This window comes from Lygodium microphyllum, chromosome 15 (assembly GCF_053477565.2).
Source record: "Lygodium microphyllum isolate KBCC chromosome 15, Lygodium_microphyllum_v1.1.10, whole genome shotgun sequence".
NCBI classification, from domain to species: domain Eukaryota; kingdom Viridiplantae; phylum Streptophyta; class Polypodiopsida; order Schizaeales; family Lygodiaceae; genus Lygodium; species Lygodium microphyllum.
The window spans coordinates 127688764-127713933 of record NC_141149.1 but is presented as its reverse complement, the minus strand read 5'-3'; the positions used below and the strand labels follow the sequence as shown (position 1 = coordinate 127713933).

Here is a 25170-nt window from a genome sequence, read left to right as displayed (position 1 = left end):
AAGCAAACCAATAAAAACATTTCTTTAAGTTGAATTTTCCTACTTGTGTTCCAAAGGAAACCAATCAAATATTTATTTTATTTCTCAAAGTACTCGTGTTCCAAAGGAAAAATGGTCCCCTATTACTGAGGCCTTGCAGGGGCAAGGGAAAGGTTTCTAGTAAACACCAGTATCAAGAGGGCCACATTACTGAGGAGTTTGCATTTGGCAACAACTAAGTTGTCAGTTTTTTTCACTGACCTCCCTCTACACCTGAAAATCCCCCCCCCCCCAAAGCCCAAAATAACCAAATCCCTCTTTGGCCTGGACCATTTGCACATAAGCCCTCAATTAACAAGAGCTTACACACTGCAAAACTTTCTCAGGAGCTTACTCTCTAACTCCATTCTCTTCCTTGCAGCCACACCATACATTTTATGGAGCTTCTCACTGCCTCTTTCAGCCGCGAGTTTGCACTGCACAGCACTGCCTTCTTCTCTACCCTTGTATAGCTCAGAAATGGGCACAAATTCTCCCTGGTTTTGGCAAACGCATCCATGAGCAGCTCGTAGCGCAGCTCCCAAAGAAGCAGAATCTGTCAGACGAGGAAATGGATAAGCTACACCAGCATGTGCACTCTGAGATCAGTTCTTTATGTGGATGTAGGTGCATGAGGATATTAAATTGCGGATTTGCTACAGCTAGCGAGTGAAGGTAAGACTTAAAGCACCTGGTCTTTCTGCAGTGTATACTGCACAACCAAAGATATCACCAATGGTTCTTAAGAGTTGAATGTTTGCTGATGCTCCACCAGTTGCAATAACACGCTCCGGAGGGCTGGGCATACCTCGCCTCTCACAGTGTGCCCGCATAGACAGAAACTGGCCTTCCACAAGTGCTCTCACCTGAGCGGTGAAACTTGTCATCAACCATGTTTATACACTAAATTTTCCACATTTACATGCTGTTTTTTCCTTTCTTGATGAAGGAAACCTACCTCAACAGCAGGCTCAAATTCTTGCACTTCATTTGTTTCAAGGAAGCACTCCTGTTCTAAACTGTCAAGGAAACTTCTCAACTGGAAACGATGCACACCAGCTGCAGCCAGTAATAAGCCAATCAATAATCAAGATTTTTCTTCTTTTACATGTTGTCAAAATCAACCAGCTGTAACCTGGTAAAGGAGGGAGAATTTCAGGCTCTCTGTAATAAAAACCAGCTCTTCCCTCTGCAGGAAAATAAGTAAGATTCTTCCTTTAGACCATAAGAATGAACTCAAATTAAAATAATGGCTTTCAACACATCCTTTACATCCACCCTCACTCTTACTACCAAGAAAAAACCTTCCTTGCACCTTCCCCCTTGACTATTCCAAAAAATGTAGAGCACGTTTTGTTTTAGTTGCACAGAAGCTGACCATTCAAGGGAGGAGATTGGTGCAACTTCTCGTTGAAATTTTCCCAAGACCCATTCGCAACATGATTTCGCACTTCTGCACCAAATGCAGGTTCGGTGACCATTAGTTACGTTCAGCTAATTCCTACCAACATGCCAATATGAATCTGTCTAAAGAACATGGACAAAAACGCACCCAAATAGGACCTGAAGATCAAGATTCACCACTTGAGGGACAAACCCTACCTTCTCTCATCAAAGACCCATTTTTATAGCAAAGCATCAACATGTAAGAACTTGGATCGACAGGATTTGGAAAAATGTGGCCTTCCAGTCCTGGTTGTGGCTCTGATGTTATTCCAAAAACCTTCAGCAAACAAATTATGCATCACTGTTAAGCTTGGCAGTCGAACTCAAACATCTTGAGAATCTAACAAGCATCTTCAAGAACTAGAAGAGCTATGAAAATTTGACAGTTACCACCAAAAAGAGCAACTCTACACAAATGAAGTGCCAACAGCACTTGAAACATAAGGCATGCACACATGCACTCAAACTTCATACCATTCTCAGGATTTATGGTGCCAAAGAGCAAGCAACATTTGCACCATCTATTGCATCAGAAACCTCTCTGATATGCTGTTTCTGGAACATCTTTGTTCCCTGAACTATCAGCTGCTGGCTCAGAACTTTCTGCAGCACCAAATGATTTTCCTCCCCCACCCTTACCCACAGTATGCACATGCGCACATGGCACAAAGGAGGAGAGGAGATAAGCTTCTTACATGTTGGGATTATTCCCACCATGCCTCGGGGCATATCCCACATTCAACCTCTCTCTCTCTCTCTCTCTCTCTCTCTCTCTCTCTCTCTCTCTCATGCACACGCACACGTTTCACGCACACGCACATAGACGGTCTTCTTACCAAGGACGATCTGGCTCCCTAGCATGCTGCCATCTCTTCACTCACTTTGTACGTTCTTCATGTGACTCTTGTGCATTTTTCATAATTACTACAATTTAGCCATAATGTGTGTGTGCGTGTGTGTGAGAGAGAGAGAGAAAGAATACCTTGGCATCGGGTGGTCTCTTTAGTGACCCTGCCCTAACTTTTGTACTCCTTTGTATGTTCTTTTTCATGTGACTTCTATGCTCTTTTAGTCATTTGATATAATATAATCACTCATTACGACAATAAAGAGAGAGTTTTTAAATATTAAGTCTTCCTTTGGCGTGTGATGGTTGGTGGGCTTCCCCTTGCCGCAGCACTTGCAAAACGCTGAATTTTCGATGGCAATTGCTTTTTTTGTCTCACCAATGCAGAATCTTCTCACCATCGTTTTCTCTCATGCCTTTGGCTCACAAAATCTAGACCCTTTTGTCTGATATTTGTAGGGCCGTGGTTGGCATGTCGCTGCACCCTTTTGATTGGGTCTTTGCTTGGCCCAAAAACCCCACTCCAGCACAACCAGATATGAAGATTTTGTTTCCTTTTCTCCATTTCTCGGGCTGTTGGCACAAGTGGATTACTCAGAATGCTATTGTTCTGCATCTGGTGTTCAGAGACGCCTTGTTAAGCTGAAAGGTCTCCTACATTGGCAGCTAGATCTTATTCAGCACACTAATCTTCTTTCCCAGGACTTGGTTCCTCGGCATACAGCAATTTCTGTTGCTTCCTTGCCCTGACTTTTGTACTCTTTTAGTCATGTGAACTTTGTAGTCTTCTAGTCATTTGATATAATATAAAATTACTCCTTAAGGAAAAAAAAGAGAAAGAGAGAGTTATATTGACACCTTCATCATCCAGGATCAGGCATGTTTTTCCCCACCTAGTTGTTGGGTGACATATTGAGCTGTCGTGTTAGCTGTGCTTTTGGCTTTTGTTTTCTGGCCCTTGCACATCTGAATATTGTTTGATTCAATCACCTTTAAAGAAAAATAAGCAGTTATATCCAATGTCTTCTAAGCCCATCTCTACACCCCATAGATTGTTCACAATCACGAGGAAGGGCAAATTGGCAACTGTGAGACCCAAAGTGCAGGTAGGGCAGATTGGCAACTGAGGCCCAAAGTGCAAGTAGGGCAGAAAGAGCAAGGAAAAGAGTAAACAGATTGATTTCAAACATGGATATTAAAAGCAAGCCCAGACGTACAGCAAGGATACTCTGAGAAGAAAAAAGTGGATGATTCAACAAAGAAGCTACAGCAACAGGGGCAATGAAAAAATCTAAAGACATGGACGAGGAAGGGGAATTTAAAAACAAACTTTACATGCATCCATTCTTACAATCGTAACCAGACCCATCTGATAAGCAACTTCACACCCTGTTGGACAACAAATCCCATACTCTATCACAAAGCACATCAAAGAGGTGGGACAATTGTGCAGTCAAACTTAGATCACCTAGTTATCTGCTATGAGAAAATGAATATCTGGACAGAGACAAGTGCTTCCATTCAAGGACTAACTCTATGACAATTTGGACTTTGCTGCTTTCAAATCCATCTCCAACCAACACCAATCCTCAACCTGCATGGATAAATACAACTGCTTCAACAACTCTGCATTGCCTCCAAGCAAACCGTTATGGCCAAGTGGACTGCATTGGTACCTCTGTGTTTGGGCTGTGGGTGGACTGGTAGTGCTGCTCCTACATCCACAATCACTTCTGCTGCTGTGCATTTTACCATTCGGCCTGACGACTTCAGCTGTTCTGTTCATCACCCTCAGTACCAGTCCTCTACATCGACATCAACATTAGTGATGTTGCTACGCTACAGATTCGTACATGGAGAACAACACTCTCCCTAGACCACTGCCAGAAGGATAGTCTCTGCTCTGAGTTCCCACATCCATATCTCCTTCTTGATTTGTTTCATTACTACATTCCTTCATCAGATTATTCTTCTTCTTCTTTTGCATTTTGAATTCTTATCTGAGTTCACTTTGTGTCAACCACGTTCATGCACTGTCAGTGTTTTATCTACAAAACCTAGTGTATCTTCACATGATATCAAAGCCGGCACTCTTCTAAAGAGTATCTCTCGGCTATCGTGAAAAGCTTGGTTTGCACGAGCACTATGCAACTCATAATGTCTCAAACACATTCTGCTTGGGAGCCTATAGTGTCTACTCAAGCCTCTCTGTCATACAAGGCCCTAAAGTGGGGTTATTCTCTCAGTGAGAAGGAAAACGCTCATATCCCTCTTCTTCAAGTCTACAAGATGTTGAGCAGATGACAGATACAGAGTTCATGAAATACATGTGTAGAAGGTGGCCCCAATAGACTCATCAATCTTCCCTCTACACTCCGACAGGAGGTGTGCATCACTTGAGGCATTCAGCCAGTGAGGATGGCAACCTCTTACTTCAAGGAGGACATACCACTTTTGGGACAACTGGAAATCCATCATTTTCATCTCAGCCAGGCCTGATATCAGGTTCATATAATGCATGTGATCTGTACGAGGCAAAACACCTCACTGTTTCTACTTCAGTTTGAAGGAACCAGCTTAAGATGCTCCTGAAACTCAGTCCCATATCACTATGTAAATGTTAAAAAAGGAGGCTCTAGAAGCAATAGCATGCTTACATGTGTACTTACCACTTTACCTTCTGTTTCATATTAGTATGTTTCTGGTGCTATCGCATTCACAAGTTCCTCCTGCCCCTCCCTCACTAAATTATCATTTAGGTTCCCTTCCTTGTGCTTTTAGAAGCTTAGGATTAGACTCCACACTTGCATGTTCTACCTTAGGTTCTATTCCCTTTCTGTCTAGCACATTAGGCTTAGTATCTTCTATGTTTTCTCTAGGCTCTTTTTCTTTTCCTCAAGTTGGCTTAGATCCTTCACATCTAGGTATCGCATCTTTGCTAGGTTTCCATCTTCCCCATAGGTGCATGCCATTCTCCACCCTAGTACCCTGTTGCCAGGAATGCCACCCATGCACACCATACCTCCCATCTATCCGCAACTAAGCACACCTGCTTATCCTAGTGTGGACATGTCAAGCATCCCCCTCACTTAGATGTAGGGATATCCATCCCAATGCTTATGATACACCAAACCATACTACCTCGGCCACTAAAATGTAGGTATATCCATCCCATGCTTATTGTGCACCCACCCATACTACTTGGGCCACTCAACTATGGGGATATCCATCTCATGCATATAGTGTGCCTATCCATCCCCCCTCAGCTATTCATATGACAACCATGCCATGTTGGCCTAGGTGTGGAGTAATTGTGTGATTAATTCAATCAAGAATGAAGGACAATGGAAGAATTAATCAATGTCCAACAACACTCCATCACAAATGAGAAGCAATGTATTAATGAGTGACAAAGAATACAATGCTCAAGGTGATCACAATGAAAACATCACACTTATGTGCTAATGATGCACATAGTGTCTTTTTATAATAAAATGAAACCCTAAATGGCTTAACTGTCATACCCTAAATGCCTAGAGAGCCTGGACCATGGATTAAAGGGCATCAACACATAGCCCATGAGACAGCCTACAAAGTCCCCTCCATGGAATGGCCAAACTAATCTAGAAACAATGACAAAATCCTAGAAAATAAAAGAAAATATAAGGTATGGTTGCACAAGTTCAAGTGGATATAGCAACTTATCATAGTACAACGTATAAAAGATCATGGAACAAATGGAATCAAGTTCAAGGCTTGCCAAAAAGCCTAGAACTTTGGTCAAGGAAGAGCCTTCACAAAAAAATCTACCAAGTTGTCTTCAATGGGTATATGAGATAACTTTATATTTCCCACTAACATCTGCTCACGAACATAATGGTAATGAACTTCTACATGCTTTGTAAGGGCATGGAATATTTGGTTCCATGCAATGGCCAAAGCCAATGTAGATAAGTATTGGAGCTGTTTGGTGCACATGAAGATTTGCAAGTAACTTGCAAAGCCAAACATTGCTCTATACTCAACTGAAAGTAGCAACTACAGTTTGTTTCTTGCTAAACAAAGAAACAAGGGATGTACCCAAGAAGAAGCAGTTGCCACCATGAGTGACACAAGCATCTGAACATTCAGCCAATCACTATCTAAATATCCATGGAAAGGGAGTGAAGAATCAGCCTTATACAGAAGGCCAAGATTCTGGGTGCCTTTAAGATACTGAAAGACGCGCTTCACTACCTGCCAATGAAGTACTGAAGAGCTACGCATAAACATGCTCAACTGGGAGAGAGCAAACTGAAGATTGGCGGGCCTCATCAACATAGATAAATCAAGCATCCAATAGCCAGTTGATATAAAGTAGTGTCAAAGGATCATTACCATCATCAGAAGTGAATCTATATAGGCTCCAAGGGAGTAGACACTAGTATCAACAGTAAGAAAAATAAGTCTCCCACACTCATAATCTGCCTTTGGAAGAGTCGGAGCAGCTCTCAATAATTTCTTCAGTTTCTGCATGGCTTTAGTATGTTTTATCTCCCAAGAGAAACGTTTCCCTTTTCTCAAGAGCTGGTAGAGATCATCTGTAATATGAGCAAAATGAGGAATCCAAATAAGGTAAAACACACAAGCTCCAATAGAATTATGTTTTACTATAATATAGATGTCCATACTTCTAAACTTAAGAAATGACAATCTTTCAAGTCTATTATTGGTATTATACATTGTTTGATTGGAGAAGAAATGTACAAAGATAGGAGAAAAATATAGCTTCTTGTAGAGAATGGAATATTGCTTTATGACTAAGAATCATCCCATTCCACTTGAAAGCAACTCCTCATGGACCACCTTCAACTCATATAATCTTTGGGCCTCAAATCAAAAGCGCTGAAGAAGTTGTCCTATATACTTGGACTATGTCATGATGATGCTCCCCTCAATGGTGGGAAATTGGATACCCAAGTAATAGTGAAGTAGACCAAGATCTATCATAGTAAAAGTTTGCTGTAAATCAGCCTTAAAATGCTGCAATTTGTCCAACATTGGTCCCATTGACAAGCTTGTCATCAACATTAAGTACTAGAAGAGTAAAATCAGATCTTTGAGGTCATATGTAAAGAGTAGCCTCAATAGGGCTATTCTGAAATCCAAGATGCAATAGATGAGAATGTATACAAGCACACCAAGCCCATGGAGCTTGCTTTGAAACATACAAAGCCTTCTTAAGATGACAAACTTTGTGCTCAAAGCCTTTGACTTCAAATCTTGGAGGTTGTGAAACGTATACCTCTTCAATGAGATATCCATGGAGAAATACCATCTTGATGTCTAGCTGATGCACCTCCCAATGAAAGTGAGTAGCAAGGGCGATAATACTCCTAATCATAGTGATACAAGAGGTAGGATAATCAGCCACATTTTACAAGGCTCCACCACACAAAACTGCTTGCGAATAATGACTACCTGTCCAGGGGATGACAAGCTCTAACACCCCCTCTCAAATCCTAGATAGAGCATAAGGCTAAGGGATCTGGAGTACTTTTGAAGTAAAGCTTGAGGAAGCGCCTTCGTAAACAAGTCTGCAAGATTCTCCTCTGTCTTGCCGTAGACCAGATCAAGAGTCTTATCTAGAAGCTTCTCCCAAATGAAATGGTACTAGATCTCGATGTCCTAGCATGAAACACAGGGTTCACAGGTCCGGGCCAAGGCAATGCAGCTCTCATTGTCGCACTAAAGAATAATAGAACATATCTGCAAGAGGCAGCCAAGCTCCTCCAATAACCTACAAAGCCACATAGTCTCACATGTGGTAGAAGACGCTGCTCAATACTCTACCTCGATCAAAGATAGGGCAGCCATGGGCTACTTCTTGCTGCTCCATGAAATAGCACCGGCACCCAAGGTAAAGTAATAACCTGTTGTGAACCTCCCATGATCCACATCACCAGCCCAATCGGAATCACTCCATCCTGTAAGTACCAAGCCCGCATCACATGTACTTGCTGGAAAATAGATCCCGAGATCAGGGGTTGCCCAAAGGAACCACAAAATTCTCTGAGCAGCCTGCCAATGCACCATCTTGGGTTCACTCATGAACCTAACCAGCACACCTACAGCATAACATAAGTCAATACGAATATTGAGAAGCCAAATCAAGGAGCCAACCAATTAATTGCCTATAGCAAGTAGCATCCGCCAAAGGAGAATTGGAATGAGTTGTGACCTTCCAATTCAGATCCATAGGGGTCGTAATAGACTTGCATCCATCCCTCCATCTCATACGTAGTCAAGAGGTCCTGCATATACCGTTGTTGGGAGATAAAGATCCCCCTCGGAGTCTAACGACCTAGAAGGAAGTGAAGAAGTCCCATATCCATCATCTTCCACAGCACTTGCACCTTCTCTTCTCCTCTTGGAACTTGATTTCAGCAAAGCTTCCGCAGCACTTGCACCTTCTCTCCTTCTCTTGGAACTTGATTTCAGCAGGGTTCCGTAGCAGTTGCACCACAGCACTTGCACCTTCTCTCCTTCTCTTGGAACTTGATTTCAGCAAGGTTTCCGCAGCACTTGCACCTTCTCTCCTCTTGGATGCATGCAAAGTGATGCTTCCTTCACCTCCCCCACACCCAAGGAGAGCCATAGATAAGGAGAGTTCATTAGATTGCCTTGGGCCTTAACCTTAAGATTGACTTCCTACAAAAGCTTGTGCCATCTTAGACCTTAGAAAGAGAAAATCACTTCTCTCCTCACTTCCAGAGAATCACGTCTATTGTCTTTCTTAGTAAGAGAATTACCTCTCTCATCTTTCTTAATGAAAGAAAATACCTTAAACCTTGACTTGTAAGGGAGAGGATGACCCCAAAAGAATGCAATGCTCATTACACACAAGTAAACGTTCCCAAACGTCCTCGGATGCACACATAGATACATATACACAATGCTAATGCACTTCCTCTTCTTAGAACTCAATCCATCTTCATTTATGTATAACTCCTTGGTTCTTGAGTACACTCTTACACTTAGCAAACACTTCCTTCCCCCTTCATAACTTGTACTGCATGTACCAGATATCCCCATCACAGTGCTCTGATCACCCCATTAAGTGATGCACTAGGAGTATTAGTCTCTAAATGGTCTCATAGCCATGCCAGATCATCATCAACACTTCAAGAAAAGTGAGTCATTAATTCATTGACATAAATTTATTAAATAGAGAATGCGTAATAAGCAATCAATTTAGTAACAGCCATCAACACAGCATCAGAGACCTTAAGGGTAGATGCCTCAACTGCCTCCAAGAGGAGGATGCAAATTTTCAATTTAATGAAAGCTTCATATTGCACCTTGTTCCTTTTGCCATGACCTTGTACCATGTAGCTTGTACACTTGTCCACTACATGCCTCGTGTCAAAACCTTCAATGTTGGTGCAATGGTCATTGCACCAAAAACTATGGATACCAGAATTACAGTTTATCTTAATTAAATCATTAAGTCCATTTTTCATTTTGGTGACATATACAACTATCCTCACTTCAAACCTGCAAAAGTGACTAAGGAGGTGCAAATGTGGTCCCACATTGTTGCTACCAATGAAAATGCATTTGACAACATTGTCTTGCCACTTGTGTCTTTGTGGCTATGAAGGAGCAGCCACTGCTCCGGAATCCTTTGAAGCTTTCTCCTTCTTCTCCTTATCGGAGCAATCTTTCTTCCAATGACCAGTCTTGCCACAAATGTGACAAGTGGACTCCTTTTCCTTATCCTTCTTTGGTTTTTCCTCTTTCTCTTTTGATCATTCCCCTTCTTCTCGGAGGATTGACCTATCAATGCCTCTGATTTAGAAGCATTGGTCCCTTCAACTATTCCTCTTGGTCCAAGACCATAGGAACCAACTCCTCCTAACAAAAAGTCTCAATTCGCCCTAAGGCATTCAAGGCGGAATAAAAACCACTGAAATGAGGCAGTAACTATAAAAGAAGAGTAATTGCCATGTCTTCAGAAGTGATCACCTTCCCTGCGTTCTGCACCTACATCTGAAGCTGCATCAGCTTGTTGATATACTCTTGCATTAAAGATAACTTATTCACACTTTATGGTCCTCATCTGCACTTCCGAAGAAACTCGTTTTATGATGGTCATGCGATTATACATCTGATCAAGCTCCAACCATATCTCCCAAGCCACCATCACATGCTCGACATGGAAGATCATAGCTTAGTACAAAAGAGAAATAAAAACGAGCAGTTACGAGCATTTAGTTTGTCCAAATGCGCTTGAGCCTTTGCCAACTCCAACCTATCACTTACAGAGAGTTTGGACTCGCCTCTTAAAGAAGGACAATGAATAGCCTCCAAATCATAGGACTCCAAAAAGGCAAGCATCATAACCTGCCAAATGCGGTAATTCTTGCCATCAAGCTTTTAATTTGATGGAAGAGTCAATAACACAGGCACCTTTTGGTTCATGATCGCCTAAAACTCTTGTCTCGGCCTCAAAAGACATCTTCACTAAAAAATGCCTGCACAAAACACAAAAAGCAATCCCCTCTAACTATGTTAAGGCAGCTTGCTAGGGCTTTCTCTGCTTGTCACACTCCTTTTTCACTTGCGGAAGGCGATCAAAAGGTGAAATCTGCACTTGAAGACTCAAAACGCAGCCTTCTTCCTTCTCAAACAGCAAAAATCAGCAACAACTTCAGCAACTCTACTCCTTTCTCGCATGCCCACGCTCGCCTTAGTCTTGTTCTAATATGCAGCCCTCCTGCTCGCCCTTGAACGCTGAAAATGCAGCCTTGTGTTGCATTGAAATCTCCTCTTCAAGTAGGTCCAATCCTTCAATGCTCTAATACCATGTCAAAGTGAAGCAATGCGGAAGCGTATGACCAAGACCAAGAGTGAACAGAGAGAGAAGAGAGAGAGAGAGATAGTGAAACACAGAAAATCTACAATGAAGAATGTTGTATAAGTAGATATCTACACGGGCGCTAAGTGTATGTCTACATATGTCTCTATCTCAAAGATCTCACAATCTCTAAACCTCAAAGTAGTCTCCACAATTAGCAATCTAGAAACCTATAATCAGAATGACTGAAAGTAAAACCGGTCTATGACTCACATAAAACAGTAGTTCCTTCAATTAACACCTAGTCTTTACACACACACATATAAGCAGAGACCTCACTCCCTCCCTCAACACCAGATTGGCCCAAAAGACCAGCACCCCTCTCGGTATTTCTTTATCAATTTAAAGATGGAAAATTACAAAAATGATAATGTTCCAAAATACATAACCTGTGAACAGTTGGTTTTCATCTCTTTTGAGTAAATCCCAGCTGCATAAGAACAGTACAGCATGTCCACATCAACATCCCTTTTAGGAAAGCATTTTCTATGACCAAAACTCAATGATTCCTGTGCAGAATTACAGTCTGCAGATCTCTGAATTTATTGTTCTTACTATCCAGCATGTCCTGAATTCACTGTTCTTACTGTCCAGCACACTATTCTTACTATCCAGCATGTGCAAAATTCATTGTTCTTACTGTTTAGCATGTGACCAAAACTCAATGATTCATGTGTAGAATTACAGTCTGCAGATCTCTGAATTCACTGTTCTTACTGTCCAGCATGTCCTGCATTTTCTGCGATCAATACTCAATGATTCATGTGTAGAATTTCAGAGAAAACACAGAATTGTACCTTCGATGGAATCAACCCAACATGCAAAGCATTTCCTTTGAGAATAGAGAGAGAGTTTATCAAAGGGAGCAAGCTCTACCTCTGTACTTGAGTCAGAGACGTAGAAGTACTCTCCATGGCTGATTTTCTTGCAGTAAACTTCTCTCAGCTCCTCAAAACTTCATTTTCCCTGTGCCCCTTATGCCTATTACGTTTTTTTTAATGCTTATTCTCTCTCTCGCTCTTGGGAATTTATGCCACATAGCACACATGTAACAATTTTTCCGTTTAAACCTTCTAATCTAAAATTCTCCATGATCTGTGCAAAATTTGATTTCGGCACAGACCAGAGAATTAATCCTCGTGCTAAAACGAAGATAATGATGCAAACAGATTCTAGCGTCCAAAAAATAGTAACTCCCTAAATTTTAGGAATGGTGACCCTTACATTTCTCAAGTTGTTTTGAGCAACTTTTATCATTGTGACCACATCAAAAAATGTAATATGGCTCAGTTACAGTGACTTTTATTCCGTGAGCATTCTCACATGTGCATCTTCTGTCTTGGCCAGGCTTATTATCCTACACCATCTCTAGTGGCTAAGCACATAGTCTCAAACCACTGGCATTTTATTCTTCAGTGCCCATTCAATAAGGAACCAGTCCTAAGGCTCAGACAAACCATTAGTCCAATTTGTCCCAATGGCTGCCTCTTCTGGCCATGCAAAGATCCCAGTTTACTCCAAGAGAACCCTAGGGGTAAGAAGCAACAACAACAAAAGAAAAGAAAAATAAAATATTTAGAAAAGCTATGTAAAAAGTATCACCACCTGGTGACAGAAAGTGTGTGGAGGCTAGGCAGAATACATAGCCCAAAAGTAATACTAAACATAATGCATGTCGGATCCATTTAATTGTGCAAAAACTGGCCGATTGCACTTGTTGTGCCACGTGGCACCTGCGATAACTACTACGTGCTGACATCACTTGTTGTATGGCCAAACTGCCACATTTCCTACCTGCTGCAACTGCACAGAAATCTGCCACCGGATATCATGCCTGCTCCACCACACAAAACTACTCGCGAATGCATGTGACTAACTATCTAGGGGATGAAAATCTCTTAACACATTGAACTACAAACATAACTATGAAGGAGATGCAAAATAGATGGAGAATAAACATATGAATCCTTAGGAAAATTTGATTTATCTTACCAAGTAAACTGCATTCGCAAATGCAATTTAATAGCACTGGCCCGGCTTTTCTCTCCAACAAAGACCTATGGATGACAAATGATGATCATGACTATGGAGAAGAAGTGCCTAAAATAGAGCAAAGTAAATGCCAAGAATATGACAAGTCAGCCAATGATCTTCTATGGAGGAGGAGTGCCTAAAATAGAGCAAAATAAATGCCAAGAATATGACAAGTCAACCAACATTAAATGTTGGCCGACTAGCTGAAAAATGCCAATAATCATATCATAATGGCCAAATAAAAATGCCTAAATACACAGAATAATATATTGGTGCCCTAGCCCACTAGATCACATGCATAGACTCATCGATGAACTTACATATTTGCTAACACTCTCTCTCAGACCATTGGTAATCTGATACAATACAATATGCAATGATAATGTCTCATCATAGTACATACAACAATGTCCACCAGAGTTGAACCATGGATACCCAAGTATTGGGTGTGCAAGCCACCACCACGGTGTCTCCAAGAAAACCTGACAGCGACGTTGATCGTACGAGCTCTTGAAAATAGAAAAGAATCAAAGCAAGTCTCAATATTGGTCAACAATGTCTCCCAATAGCATACAAGACCATCCTATCAAAAATGTCTTTGAACATGTGACCATGAATTGCCCGCCTTTGGCCAACAGACCACCAAGGTGTCCCCTCATGTGAGCTCAGACTAGAAACCAATCCCACTCTTTGTCAATACCAACCCATCATGAACCTAGATGTCAATCCTAGCTCCAGGATTTGCGACCAGGATTTGTCAAGGACGTTCCTCTCTAGAACTTAAGCACCAATATACCTGTATAGATGAGGTTCACCTACCCCATCTCACCACCCTCCCACACTCCCTCTCTTGTACCAGAGAGTCATGAGGGATGACTACATCACCTATACTAGATAGTAGAAAGTAACAGAGAAAGGGGCAACCAAGCCCTTCTCTTCGTCTGAAGACAAGGATCTCTTTCGTGCCTTGGCCTTCACCAAGGCCAAAGGATCTAAATTGGAGTCTGAGGAAGAGGATGACCCAGCAAAAGAGACCGGATCCAGCTGCTTCTTCTTCTCCTTCTTCCTAAAAGCTGCTAACTCTCTACAGTCCTTCTGCAACAAGTGTCCCTTTGTACCACAGTGATAATACTAGGCATTCAACTTCTTCTTCTTGTCACCCCCCTCTTGGAAACTACAAGAGCCTCACCAAAACCTGTATAATGAGATGAAAACCTCCCCTATAGACGCAAAGAGGCCTTGTGCTCAAGCAACATGGAGAACATATAGGTAAAGCTCACAGGTGTCGAGAATGTTTGTGCCCTCAACACATTGGCCACTCCAAACTCTGGGGGGGAGCTTGTAAAGTACCGTCCCCACAAGATATACTTCTAGAAAAGCACATTACATGTGTCAAAGCTAGTCCAGTACCTATGTAACATGGAGCAAAAATGGCTAAATAGTGTCTTTAGGCTCAACTTCATCTATTGGAGCAGCCCATAAAGTGTCATTGCACATATGGTGCAAAATGCCTCGTACAACATCGGAAGCTTCAACCATACTTTTGGAGATCTCCTACAAGAGGTAACCACCGATAGAGCTTCTTTAGAAATACATCAAAGAAGAGAAAAATAGGCATGTGCATCATCCGTATCCCATGTAAGCATAACTTCCTCATGGTTCTCCTCATGAAAATCTTCTAGAACTGGAAAAGGACACTGAGGACGAGGAATAGCTCCATAAACAATGTACCATAACCGCTTCTACACAAACCAAGCTTTCATAACAACACTCCAAGTGAGATACTCAGGGCCATGTAACTTATCATCAATAGAAGTGCACGGAGGAGCCACCTGGAGAAGATAAGAAGAGAAGATAGAGGATAGAAGGTGGACAAAGAGAGAAGACAGCCAAACCAATAGCAAAGACTGCAGAAATGAGAGTTCACATGCAGTATTCACAAGCTGATCACACAAAACCGCCTGCATAAAATGGAAAACAGCCAACAAACACTACCAAAAGGCAGCAGATGCTGTCGCCCAGCCTCTAGGAGCAGTAGATGCAGAAAATGCAGCAGCTGCAAGTAAAAATGTAGGATAGATAGCATTAAATGCAGGTGACCTGTTGGCGACCTGCATTAAATGCAGCAAACAATAAAACGCGGGCAACTAGAGCAAAAGCGCAGCCTTACAGGGCAATGGCAGCAAGCAGCAAACACCAAATCAGTAGGAGGTAGGGAAGGTCCTGAAATCAGCAGAAGCAAAAAGCAAGAACATAGATCCTGCAATCTAATACCATGTCAAAAGTGGATGCAGTAATGGAAGCCCATATGTATGCTGAAATAGACTGCTGAACACAAGACAGAGAGAAAAGAACACTACAAAATAAGAGAACTCAAAAGAAGACACAAGAAATGAAATCCATATACCAAGACATAAGATAGTACAAAACCAATGTGAGTCACTCACTGTGAAGGCATTGGCATTGGATCCTCTCGCCATCAAGGACGTGTGGATAACAAATGATGATCATGACTGTGGGGAAGGAGTGCTTGAAATAGGGCAAAATAAATGCCAAGAATATGACAGGTCGGCCAATGTTGAACGACTAGCTGAAAAATGCCAATAACCACATCATAATGGCAAATAAAAATGCCTAGATACACAAGATAATATCCTAGTGCACTAGCCCACTAGATCACATGCACAAACTCAACCATGAACTGACATATCTACTAACAATTTTCCAGCTTAGATTCTTATTAAACACATATTTTGTGGCTCATTTCAACCTTTGCTTTGATATTTGAACTTAACAAAGGGTTCACATATAACCGATTGTCGTGTTTCTGCACTACACTCTGCTTATTCTTGATCCTATCTCTTTGTGCTTACTTGAACTACATGAACTCTAAAACTTGTGTTTCTGGGCTGCAATCTTAGCAAACACTTCTCTCTCTCATATCCCTTTCCCTATTTCATCTTCTCTACATGTAACTCACGATGACTCCTCCAGGTTCTACTCTTAATGACAACCTTCATGACATTATCTACTCGTAGTTTTGTATCATCATCCATTTGCAGCTTGATGATCATGATTGTAAAAGGGTGCTTGAGACAAGTGAATAATTCCCCTATAAAAGGAAATTGTCCAAGTAGCACCGTTGCACGGCATTCTGTTGGAGCATGACATTTTTGCATTACCCCATGCGTTGGCATTGTATTTTTGTCAACGGAACACTTTGCATGAGGGGGAAACCTGTCTTTTGGCACGCACCCATCCAAGGATGAAAATCTTCATGTATCTATGTATATTTTCCCTTTTTCCTTCATCAAAGAGTGATCTACTTGAATCCACCACATTTGTGGCAGCTCATTTGGTAGTCTCTATGGCAGTATCTCCTATGGCAGCATATGGCACATAGTTTCTATACTTTTTCTCATCACCAACCTGTGTTTGCTGCACAGGCTGGTCCATACACTACTAACGTCAGCATACCAGCTGTCATCGAGCCTCTAGCAAGCTGCATTTTCAGCCTGCAACTGCCACCCTGCTTCTACACTGCCTCCAGAGCTGTTTTCTGCATCATTGCTACTTCATACTTCACCAAATCAGTCAACATTAGATTCAGCCCTGCATTTTTGAAACGATGCACCCGCATTCCTGTCTACTGCCATTTACAGCAATTGGTCACTACAGTGAGGTTGCCTGCTGCAGTTCAGGATCCATTCAGAGTACAACACTCTCAATAGTCTTTGCCCCGGTCCATTCTAAGACATGGAGGTTCGAGGTTTCATATTCACTCTTGCATCGTGTGTTCACTGCATTCATTTTATTCTTACTCTTAAGTTACTCTTCACCTTTGAGTTCTATTATTCTATCATTGTGTTTTGTCATACACTTTGCACTATCTTCTGTGCTCAAGTATCTCTTTGCATGTTCTTTATTAAAGGTTCCTACTATCAAATTGATTTCTGTTTCTTAAAAACAATCATAATATCCCTTCGCTTGAGCCTTGGGCTATACTCCAAAGAAGATATCCACGTCTCCGTGATCTTGGTGGGCCCTTGGGCCAAACCATTGTGACCACCTTCAGTTGATGCCTTGGTCTCTTTGGGGTGGAGCCTTTTGGGTAAAAAGCGGCAAAGCGAGACTCACTCTCCCCTTGGGCACACTCTTTTTTGGGCTTGAGAGGGGGTGTTGAGCCACCAAAATTCAAGGGCCACATTAACACAAATATCATGCATTTAGTCTTCCTTTAGCTCCACAAAAAGAGTTCCAAAAATTGTTATCCACTAAAAATACATTTTATTTTGGCACTAGGAAAAAATCCAGACATCCCCTATATAAGGACATTTTGTGGGCATCTGTTCTCATCTATATTCGTTCTCACATTGTGCCAGCACTCTATCATCAATTTCCTCATTATCACCCTATCCCTCCAGCCTCAGAAGATGCCACCCTTGCTGTTGCCCCTATCGCCAACAACCAAGGGCTGCTTCCCAGCTGCCATAGGTGCCATCAGCTGTCCCTGCGCTACCCCCCAGCTGTCTCTGCTGCCACCCTATGGTGCTGGCGCTCTGCCCATGAAGGGCCTCTAGCACTTGCGTTTTCAATCCTCAACTGCTGCCGCCAGCCCTTCGCGCCTACTGTCCAGATTAGGCTGCTGTCATACGGCTTGTGTTTTGGCCGCTACTACCTGCATTTTAGCTGTGGCTCCCACTGATGGTGCTGCCCAATGTCCAGAATCACTTCTGATGCTGCGTCTTGGCATCCTACCTGGCAACCAGCTCATCTTCAGCATCCTCTGGATTGATTGGCCCTTCAGTTATTGCATTCATCGCTCTCAGCTCCAGTCCTCTGCATTGATATCAACATTGGTCGGTTTGCTGCACTCTGGATCTGTACACAGGACAACATTCTCCCTCAGCCTGCTCCCAGGAGAGTTAGTGGTTGTTGGAAAATCACCGCTCCTTGAGTTTCCACATCTGTATCTCCTCCTCCATTCATTTCATTACTGAATTCATTTACTTCTGGTTCTTCTTTCACACCTTGCATTTGCTAGAGACCAGTACGGCACATGCGGACATGAGCTCACCCTGTCGGCGTTGTGCACATAATAAAAATGATCCCTGGATCAATTTAGACAGCTAATTGAAGTGCAATGATGAAACAATGGTTAATAAAGAAATGCTCAAGGAATGTGGCAATTAAGCCAAATTGAGGGTGACTGTCAATTGCATGTCCTCTCAATGATCAGGACCCATAACCCAAAGATGAGGCTATGCTCAACTGCTTCCTCATTAGACAACCTCATTAGACAAAAGTGCAGCTTTGGCCATTAAGCCCAATCAATCAAACCTCCAACATTAACTAAGAAAAGCAGAACCTTGCAGTGAATCTAGCACACTCATCCAATCAAATTAATTAGCGAAAAAAAAACCATATCAGACTGGCAAATCAATAAGGAGAGAGGTCTGGAAGGAAAAGCAGACAGAGACAGAGTGTGTGCATTACAGTATCACTTGTACCCAAGCTAATGCCAAGATCACCAGGATGATCCAAAGCCAAACCTGCATGCAATGTTACTTCAACGTTAACCTGTTCATCTTTCATACTGGAAATTTTCCCTCTCAATTTAGAAATCAGAACAATGCAGGAAAAACCCTAGGACAAAAATAACTTGATATAGGTTTAAAACCGCTTTTCAGATTTCTTCCATGTATGCAGAAAAAGAGGTGTGTGCTACACATGCAGAATCTCCTTCCATTACAAATGTGACTAACTTAGCTAAAGACAAGTTGCAATCTTTCACAAACAAAATATCAGTCAATGGTTGTGAAGGCTAAATAGTATAAGATGAAATAATCACTGAAACCAGATAATTGCATTTTCAACATTGCTACACATGACACGATCTGTAATTGACAATCCTATGTTAAGGGAAGAACCATGACAAAGCATCAAAAGCCATTAAGAAGAAGATATACCTGCCAAACTGTTTGGATTGTCACCAGACCAGTGTATGACGACACAATCTTGGCTGAAGTTGTACCTGCATAATTGCACCAATAATATGAACATTCCCTGCTAAAAATAGCAAAAAACCTTTATTACATCCAGGCTTACCATTTCTATTTACCTCTCGACAAAAAAGGGACTCAGATTTCCAGCAACTTCATGTGAAGGAGCCAATTTTCCCAGTTTGTTCTCCAAATCAGGTGCTGTTGCCTGCAAAAAAACTCTAATCAGCTTTTTCAACTTGATTTAGGAATTAGAATGCAGAATGAGAAATGTGTCATAAGGAATCCTTACATCTAATGCTGTCTTTGACCATACTCTCTTTTGAAAGTCCATCAGGTTCATCCCCGCCCCATCGGAATAATCTATACTAACATAATCACCCACAAGAATGGAAGCCATAAAAGAGCTCACTAACGAAATTCTTTCTGTATTTTCGTAAATTTGTTGATGGTCTTCAAAGAGCTTTCTGATCTGGGGTCCAGTAAAGCGTTCATATGCCCGTGACCCTGTAATATCAGCAAGTGAAGCTGCTCCACCAACAGCCTCTTCAATGGCTCTACACTGTTTTGTAGTGCTACTGTCCATCCAAATAGGGGAATCCACAGTTGAGAATGCATCCTTAAGCTGAACCACAAGTTTCTCAGAACGAGCTAAATTTTGTAAAGCAGAACCCAACGCTCCTATCCTCCAGTAGATGCTTCCATGCTGCTGCCCACTTCCAGATATCCCTTTAACTCTTTGAAAAGGAAAGTTATCTTTCTCGAGCTTATCAAACAGCAGCTCAAGGGCCTCAACCCACATAAGAGTTGGTGCTGTTACCTTTCCTCCAGGCCCTCTGTGTACCCCATCCTTTGTGACATAATGCGGTAGTTCTGTGTCAAAGTGGACAGTTTCAGAAGCAAATACACGTAGTTCCAGGTCCAAGGCAGTAGCCTTTAGAGACCTGCAGACAGAAACATCAATAGGTTATATCTGCATTGTTGAGATACTCTCTTGTAATGAGATTAAACTAGCAACAAAAGATTCCTCAAATTCATGCTTTCCCTGCTTTATCTCACATACGTTATGGCCACTCATACTCAGATTATGACTGTGAATCCAATGTCTATACTTCTCCCATCATACAGACTCTACAAAAATCAGCTTCCCTTTTTTTGCACATGATTTTATCAGATATGCATATGCATAACAATGACGTTTCATTCATCCTCACTACAGGATGTAACTTGGAAGGGGATGTGTGAAACACATTGAATACTTCTGATCATATTCTCATCATTACAAATGAAACTAAAAGGGGAAACAGAATACATCTGGATAGATATTAGATACACACCAACTGAAAGAGAAAGGATACCTCCCTCGTCCTAAAGAGACAACCATCCCCCCTCATGTCTCACAATTAAGGGCCACAATTCTCAACAATGACAAACAGAGCAAGTAACAAAGTATGATGAACCTCCAACAAAATCAAGTCCTGAGAAGATACCGATCCCTGAAGTAGATCTAAGCTCTTGACAGGCTCAAAACACAGCAATCAGTCCCTGACCCAACATTACAAAGAAGAAGTCATGAAGAATCTTCCTAAACGTCTAGGATGTTGAGAAGTAAAATTAAGGACAAAAGTAATCTAGTTTTCTGGCCAAAAAGATCCCCAAAAAGAATTATTTCAAAGAAAAAGATATTTAAATTATTTGGTAGGACAAATAGCTCAGACGGACCTTCAAAAAGAGTCAGGACCAGCCATGGGATGCCACTTATCATTTAATATTATCCAACTTTTCATCGCCATCAGCTTGCTGTGCAAGTCATTCCCACCCCTCACTCTTCCTGCGTTTTGCCTTCCAGCCATCATTGCAACCTGCTGCTGCCATTGCCATCATTTCCTTCATTGTCAAAGAGCCACTGCTCCCCATGCTAGTGTTAGGGTTGTACATTTCATGGGTGTTAAGTAGGCTTTGTACTAGGCACCTTGAACCTTCATGGGCAGTTGGGCAGCCCATTTAGGGCTAGTTCATTTATCTTGGGTCTTTCCCCAAGGACGTATCAGATCACAGCTATCTGGAGAGAGGGAGTCTAGAGATACTATTGGGCACCACACGTGCCATTCACCTGTGTGGTTTGTATGGTACATCTCTTGTATTGTGTTATGGCTTTCATTGCCCACTCATTCATTCTTTGAGTTCTTGTGTACTTTCCAGTCTTCTTCTCTATTCTTTATGTTCTTGCAGTCTATTACAGCAGCACCTCCTCTCACTTCCATTGCTGGCCCCCATTCTGACAATGTATCAAGCATCCATGTCAATGATCTTGGTGCTGGCCCCTATTCTGGCATTGCTGGCCCCTATTCTGACAATGTATCAAACATCCATGTCAATGATCTTGGTGCAGCACCTCTCACTTCCATTGCTGGCCCCTATTCTGACAATGTATCAAGCATCCATATCAATGATCTTGGTGCTGTGTGCAGTTGTATGGTCTCAGTTCTGCATGTCTAGTGCTGCTCAAACCTGTGTTTCACTGGTGTGAACTGATCCAAGTGCTGCTGAGGTACTAGTTCTCTGGCTGAATGACCTGCTTTTGTGCTGGGCAACCTGCATTTTACACCCCACACCCTATGTTTTCACTGTGCCATCTCAGCTGGGCTGGGCAGCCATCTCTTGACCTAGTCTGCTTCAGTTCCCTGCTCCACAGCCTGCATTTTTACCACGGTATGCTGCACCATCATTGGGCTGACATTGTGAGGAGAAAAGGAAAAGCCCTCTATAGCTGGCACTAGAAGACCACTGAAGAGGTAGGAAGGGTACAGCACTCCCTGACCTCTTTGAACAATCACCAGTAGCACCCCCTCTACACCCTCCTCCAACCCTGCACTTGAGTAAGCCCATTGCAATCCTGAGAATACTTTCCAGTATAGGAAATCTACCACTCGCTAGTTGTAAGAACTTTATGGAGAAGACAAAGGCTAAAAGAGCCAAAGATAGCAACCAGTAGACCAAGCAAATGGAGTATTTCAGTACTCAAACTCTAATTTGAACATCCAATATCGAGAATCCATTGATAAATTACTCCAACCAGAAAGAAAAATATGAAAAACATTTGCACTACTTACAATAGAATATACCATCTAGATTCAACCCAGTAACATAAAGAACCTCTATGGTATCAGCACCGCCATGCCCATCCAGAATCAACTGCATATCACCCTTGCCTATATCAGAACAGAAGAACTGTCACCGATGAGAATGTGCCCATGCATTGGATGCATATGGGCAATGCCATTTGGAGAAGGGGTCATGTGGCGACCCTGAATCAATCACAGCAGAATAGAATGCATTGAACTGAGGGGGTAACCACATCAACAAAGTAATCACCATGTCCTAGGTGATTGCCTTGCCTACATTCTAAACTGCATCTGTAACTATCAAAGCTTCTTCACATGCTTGCACATGGAGGCGGACTTGCTTGGGTTCAAAGCCCACATCTACACCTCCTAAGAAACCCTCTTCATGACAATCATCTTGTTATAGAGCTGATCTAACTCCAGCCAGATCTCTTGAGCAGTTTGACTTCTTCAATTGTCACCTTGAATATCAAACTTCTCCCACTGCTGGGTTTCCAGTTTTTCCCTCTCCTCTGCCTATCTATCTCACTGATCTAGCTGCCTACTCATGCATTTGCTACTGCTAGACACTGAGGGAGGCTGCCTTGCTATGATTCTAGATCCGTCGGAGTACAACACACTCTCCAACTCATATATTCTCTACCCGTCCTCGAGACTCCGGAGTTGGGGGGTCAGTATTCTTTCACTGCATAGTGTGTTTGCTGCATGAGCAATGTATTTATTCAAATTCATTCAGTTTCTTATCCACATTGTTCATTGTCTCCTCTGAGCTACCCTAACCCTAACTGCGTTCTTTTATCAATTTGTGCTACGGTCGCACAATTGTGTTTGAGTCTTTGCATTAGGATATTTCTCCACGACGTCTACCTCGGTCCCTTAGACATAGAGATTCAAGGCCCTTTGATTTGTATCATCCAAAATTTCATTCAGTCATTCTATTCAGCATTCTACATATAGTGTTCTAACCATCTCTTTACAATCCTTCCACACCAAATTCATATTACTCCACCATCTTCCACACAGCTTGCACAATGGTGAAGGCTACCAATTGGAGGACAAACCTTGCATGGTTCATATTTTGCCAATCCTTGCTTTGTTACTCCCATTGATGTGCAGGTTTTCACACAAGTTACCATAAAGACTTGGACCCATTTTAGTATGTGAATATGGGAAGGTTTTAGAAGTAGGATGTGAACCCCAGCCTGATCCTCATTTCATTATACAGTATTCAACGTTCATCTTTAGAGACTGACTCTCTCTCTCTCTCTCTCTCTCCACAATTCATTTTCTGATCAGCCCATGACCCACTTCTGCATCGCAGCACTCAAACATTATAGTAGGCTGTAGTGGGTTGTTGCAAAGGAAGGCAAACCTGAAGGAGTTTCAGCACATGAAAGGAGCAACTATCAAATCCGACCACCTGTGTTATCAAGTTCTCAGCAGGAATTACGTTGCGGGTGAGAATATCGTTAATATGGATGAAGTACTGAAATAGGCCACAAGAAACATACAAAAGGCCCAAAAGCAGGGAGTTGATTTTCCAGTGTCTCCTGAAGATCCAGAAGCAGCTGCTACCCTGTTGCTACTGGTCGTCACTGCAGTGCCTGGTAAGCTACATGATACTCTCCTGCACAGAATCCGTATTGCGTTTATCTTGATGGATAGTTTCAGATATAAACCTAAGCAATTGGGCCAAGAGAAAATTCATGCAAAAAACTCTTCTTCATGAATATTGCATGGCACAACGGGTCCCCAAGAGGGCCTTAAAAGTTGTGTGCATATTGGCATGCATCACGATACAACCAACGTCTGCAAGAATCAAGAGCTGATGTGACCTTAATCAGGGCAGAATCAAGAGCTGAAGGCGTTCATGTAAAACTATTTTCCCATCCAATGGGAAAAAGGAAGAGGTTGAAATGTGACCAGTTTTGGGGAATTAGTTGGTTTTATACCTAAAGTGTCCAAAAAATAGCCAGTTTTCATCAAGCGAAACTAGAATTTCAACCGGACTTCGGAAAAGCAGGCCCGCAAAATATGTTATAGGATGGTTTTCTGTGAACAGTGGTTGGGCCACGGTATCGCAGTTACAAGCAGGTAAGCTGTGGAACAGGACTCTGACGATATTGCAAATGAAGTTTTTCTTAGGAGACACTCGATGAAAGACTTACAGAAATACCCATTGCAGTTCTTAGTGGCAATCAGGCTTGCAATCAGAGTTAAAGATGCAAATTTTCGAACGGCCTTAAAAGAGAGAAGACTAAAGAAGAGCATCTCACTGGGTTGAGCTATCGAGTCCCAGAAACAGAGCATCGCGAGGAAGAAGCACCTGCTGCGCCATTATTCTCTCCGTCTTTGATGCGGAAGTCTGTTCCGCAGAGAAGGGCCAGTGATGACAACAAGGGCCAAAGCTCAGTTGATTACCAAACCATGCATGCTAATGATGATTATCCGACGTGGGTCTGGCACAACACACAGGATAAGTGCGGCGGACTCGTGAGTCGTCACTCCAGTCGAGATATCACTTACAAAATAAGCTTTAAAGCATCAATGCTGCTTTTTTGGCGAGCCCAATTTCCAAACGGCTACCCTCAAGAGATAACAGAAGAAAGAGAGGCAAGGCGTGTTATTTGCATAGAAGCATGTGATTAGCTAACAAAAAGTAAGAGACCAATCCCACCAAAGCTATGAGGGTGAGGGGTGTGGTATGCTTACCTGGCATTTCAAGTTGTCAGATTTCTATAAAACTGCCACTCGCTTATTGGCTCGTTGCTATGGTCTCATTGAAGATGCCCAATAGAA

At 42.2% G+C, this 25170-nt stretch overlaps 1 protein-coding gene across 4 annotated transcripts; it reads right to left on the bottom strand.

The window, feature by feature from the left end:
* Positions 1 to 43: 43 nt before the first annotated feature.
* Positions 44 to 24962, bottom strand: XK-2 (xylulose kinase-2). Of its 4 annotated transcripts, XM_087694737.1 has the most exons (12): positions 24648 to 24962; positions 20969 to 22115; positions 19539 to 20190; positions 19366 to 19454; positions 19214 to 19278; positions 18741 to 18796; positions 1621 to 1741; positions 1397 to 1471; positions 1154 to 1207; positions 977 to 1077; positions 710 to 884; positions 44 to 574 (listed from the first exon to the last, which is right to left on the bottom strand). In XM_087694737.1, exons 3-12 carry the CDS (start codon positions 20046 to 20048, stop codon positions 342 to 344), a joined length of 1479 nt encoding a protein of 492 aa, XP_087550863.1. In that variant the 5' UTR covers positions 20049 to 20190; positions 20969 to 22115; positions 24648 to 24962; the 3' UTR covers positions 44 to 341. The 4 variants fall into 4 exon arrangements, with proteins under 4 accessions (XP_087550863.1, XP_087550862.1, XP_087550864.1 ...); XM_087694736.1 differs by lacking the exon at positions 20969 to 22115; XM_087694738.1 differs by lacking the exon at positions 20969 to 22115 and having other exon boundaries at positions 24698 to 24962.
* Between the last annotated feature and the right edge of the window lie 208 nt (positions 24963 to 25170).

Excerpts from the sequence above, each read along its gene's own strand:
- XK-2 (XM_087694736.1), bottom strand. The coding sequence starts at position 24,709 with ATGGCGCAGCAGGTGCTTCTTCCTCGCGATGCTCTGTTTCTGGGACTC. Across the intron at positions 19,455-19,538 it reads GGTCAAAGACAGCATTAGAT|GCAACAGCACCTGATTTGGA; the intron begins GTAAGGATTCCT and ends GTTTTTTTGCAG. Across the intron at positions 575-709 it reads ATACACTGCAGAAAGACCAG|ATTCTGCTTCTTTGGGAGCT; the intron begins GTGCTTTAAGTC and ends CTCGTCTGACAG.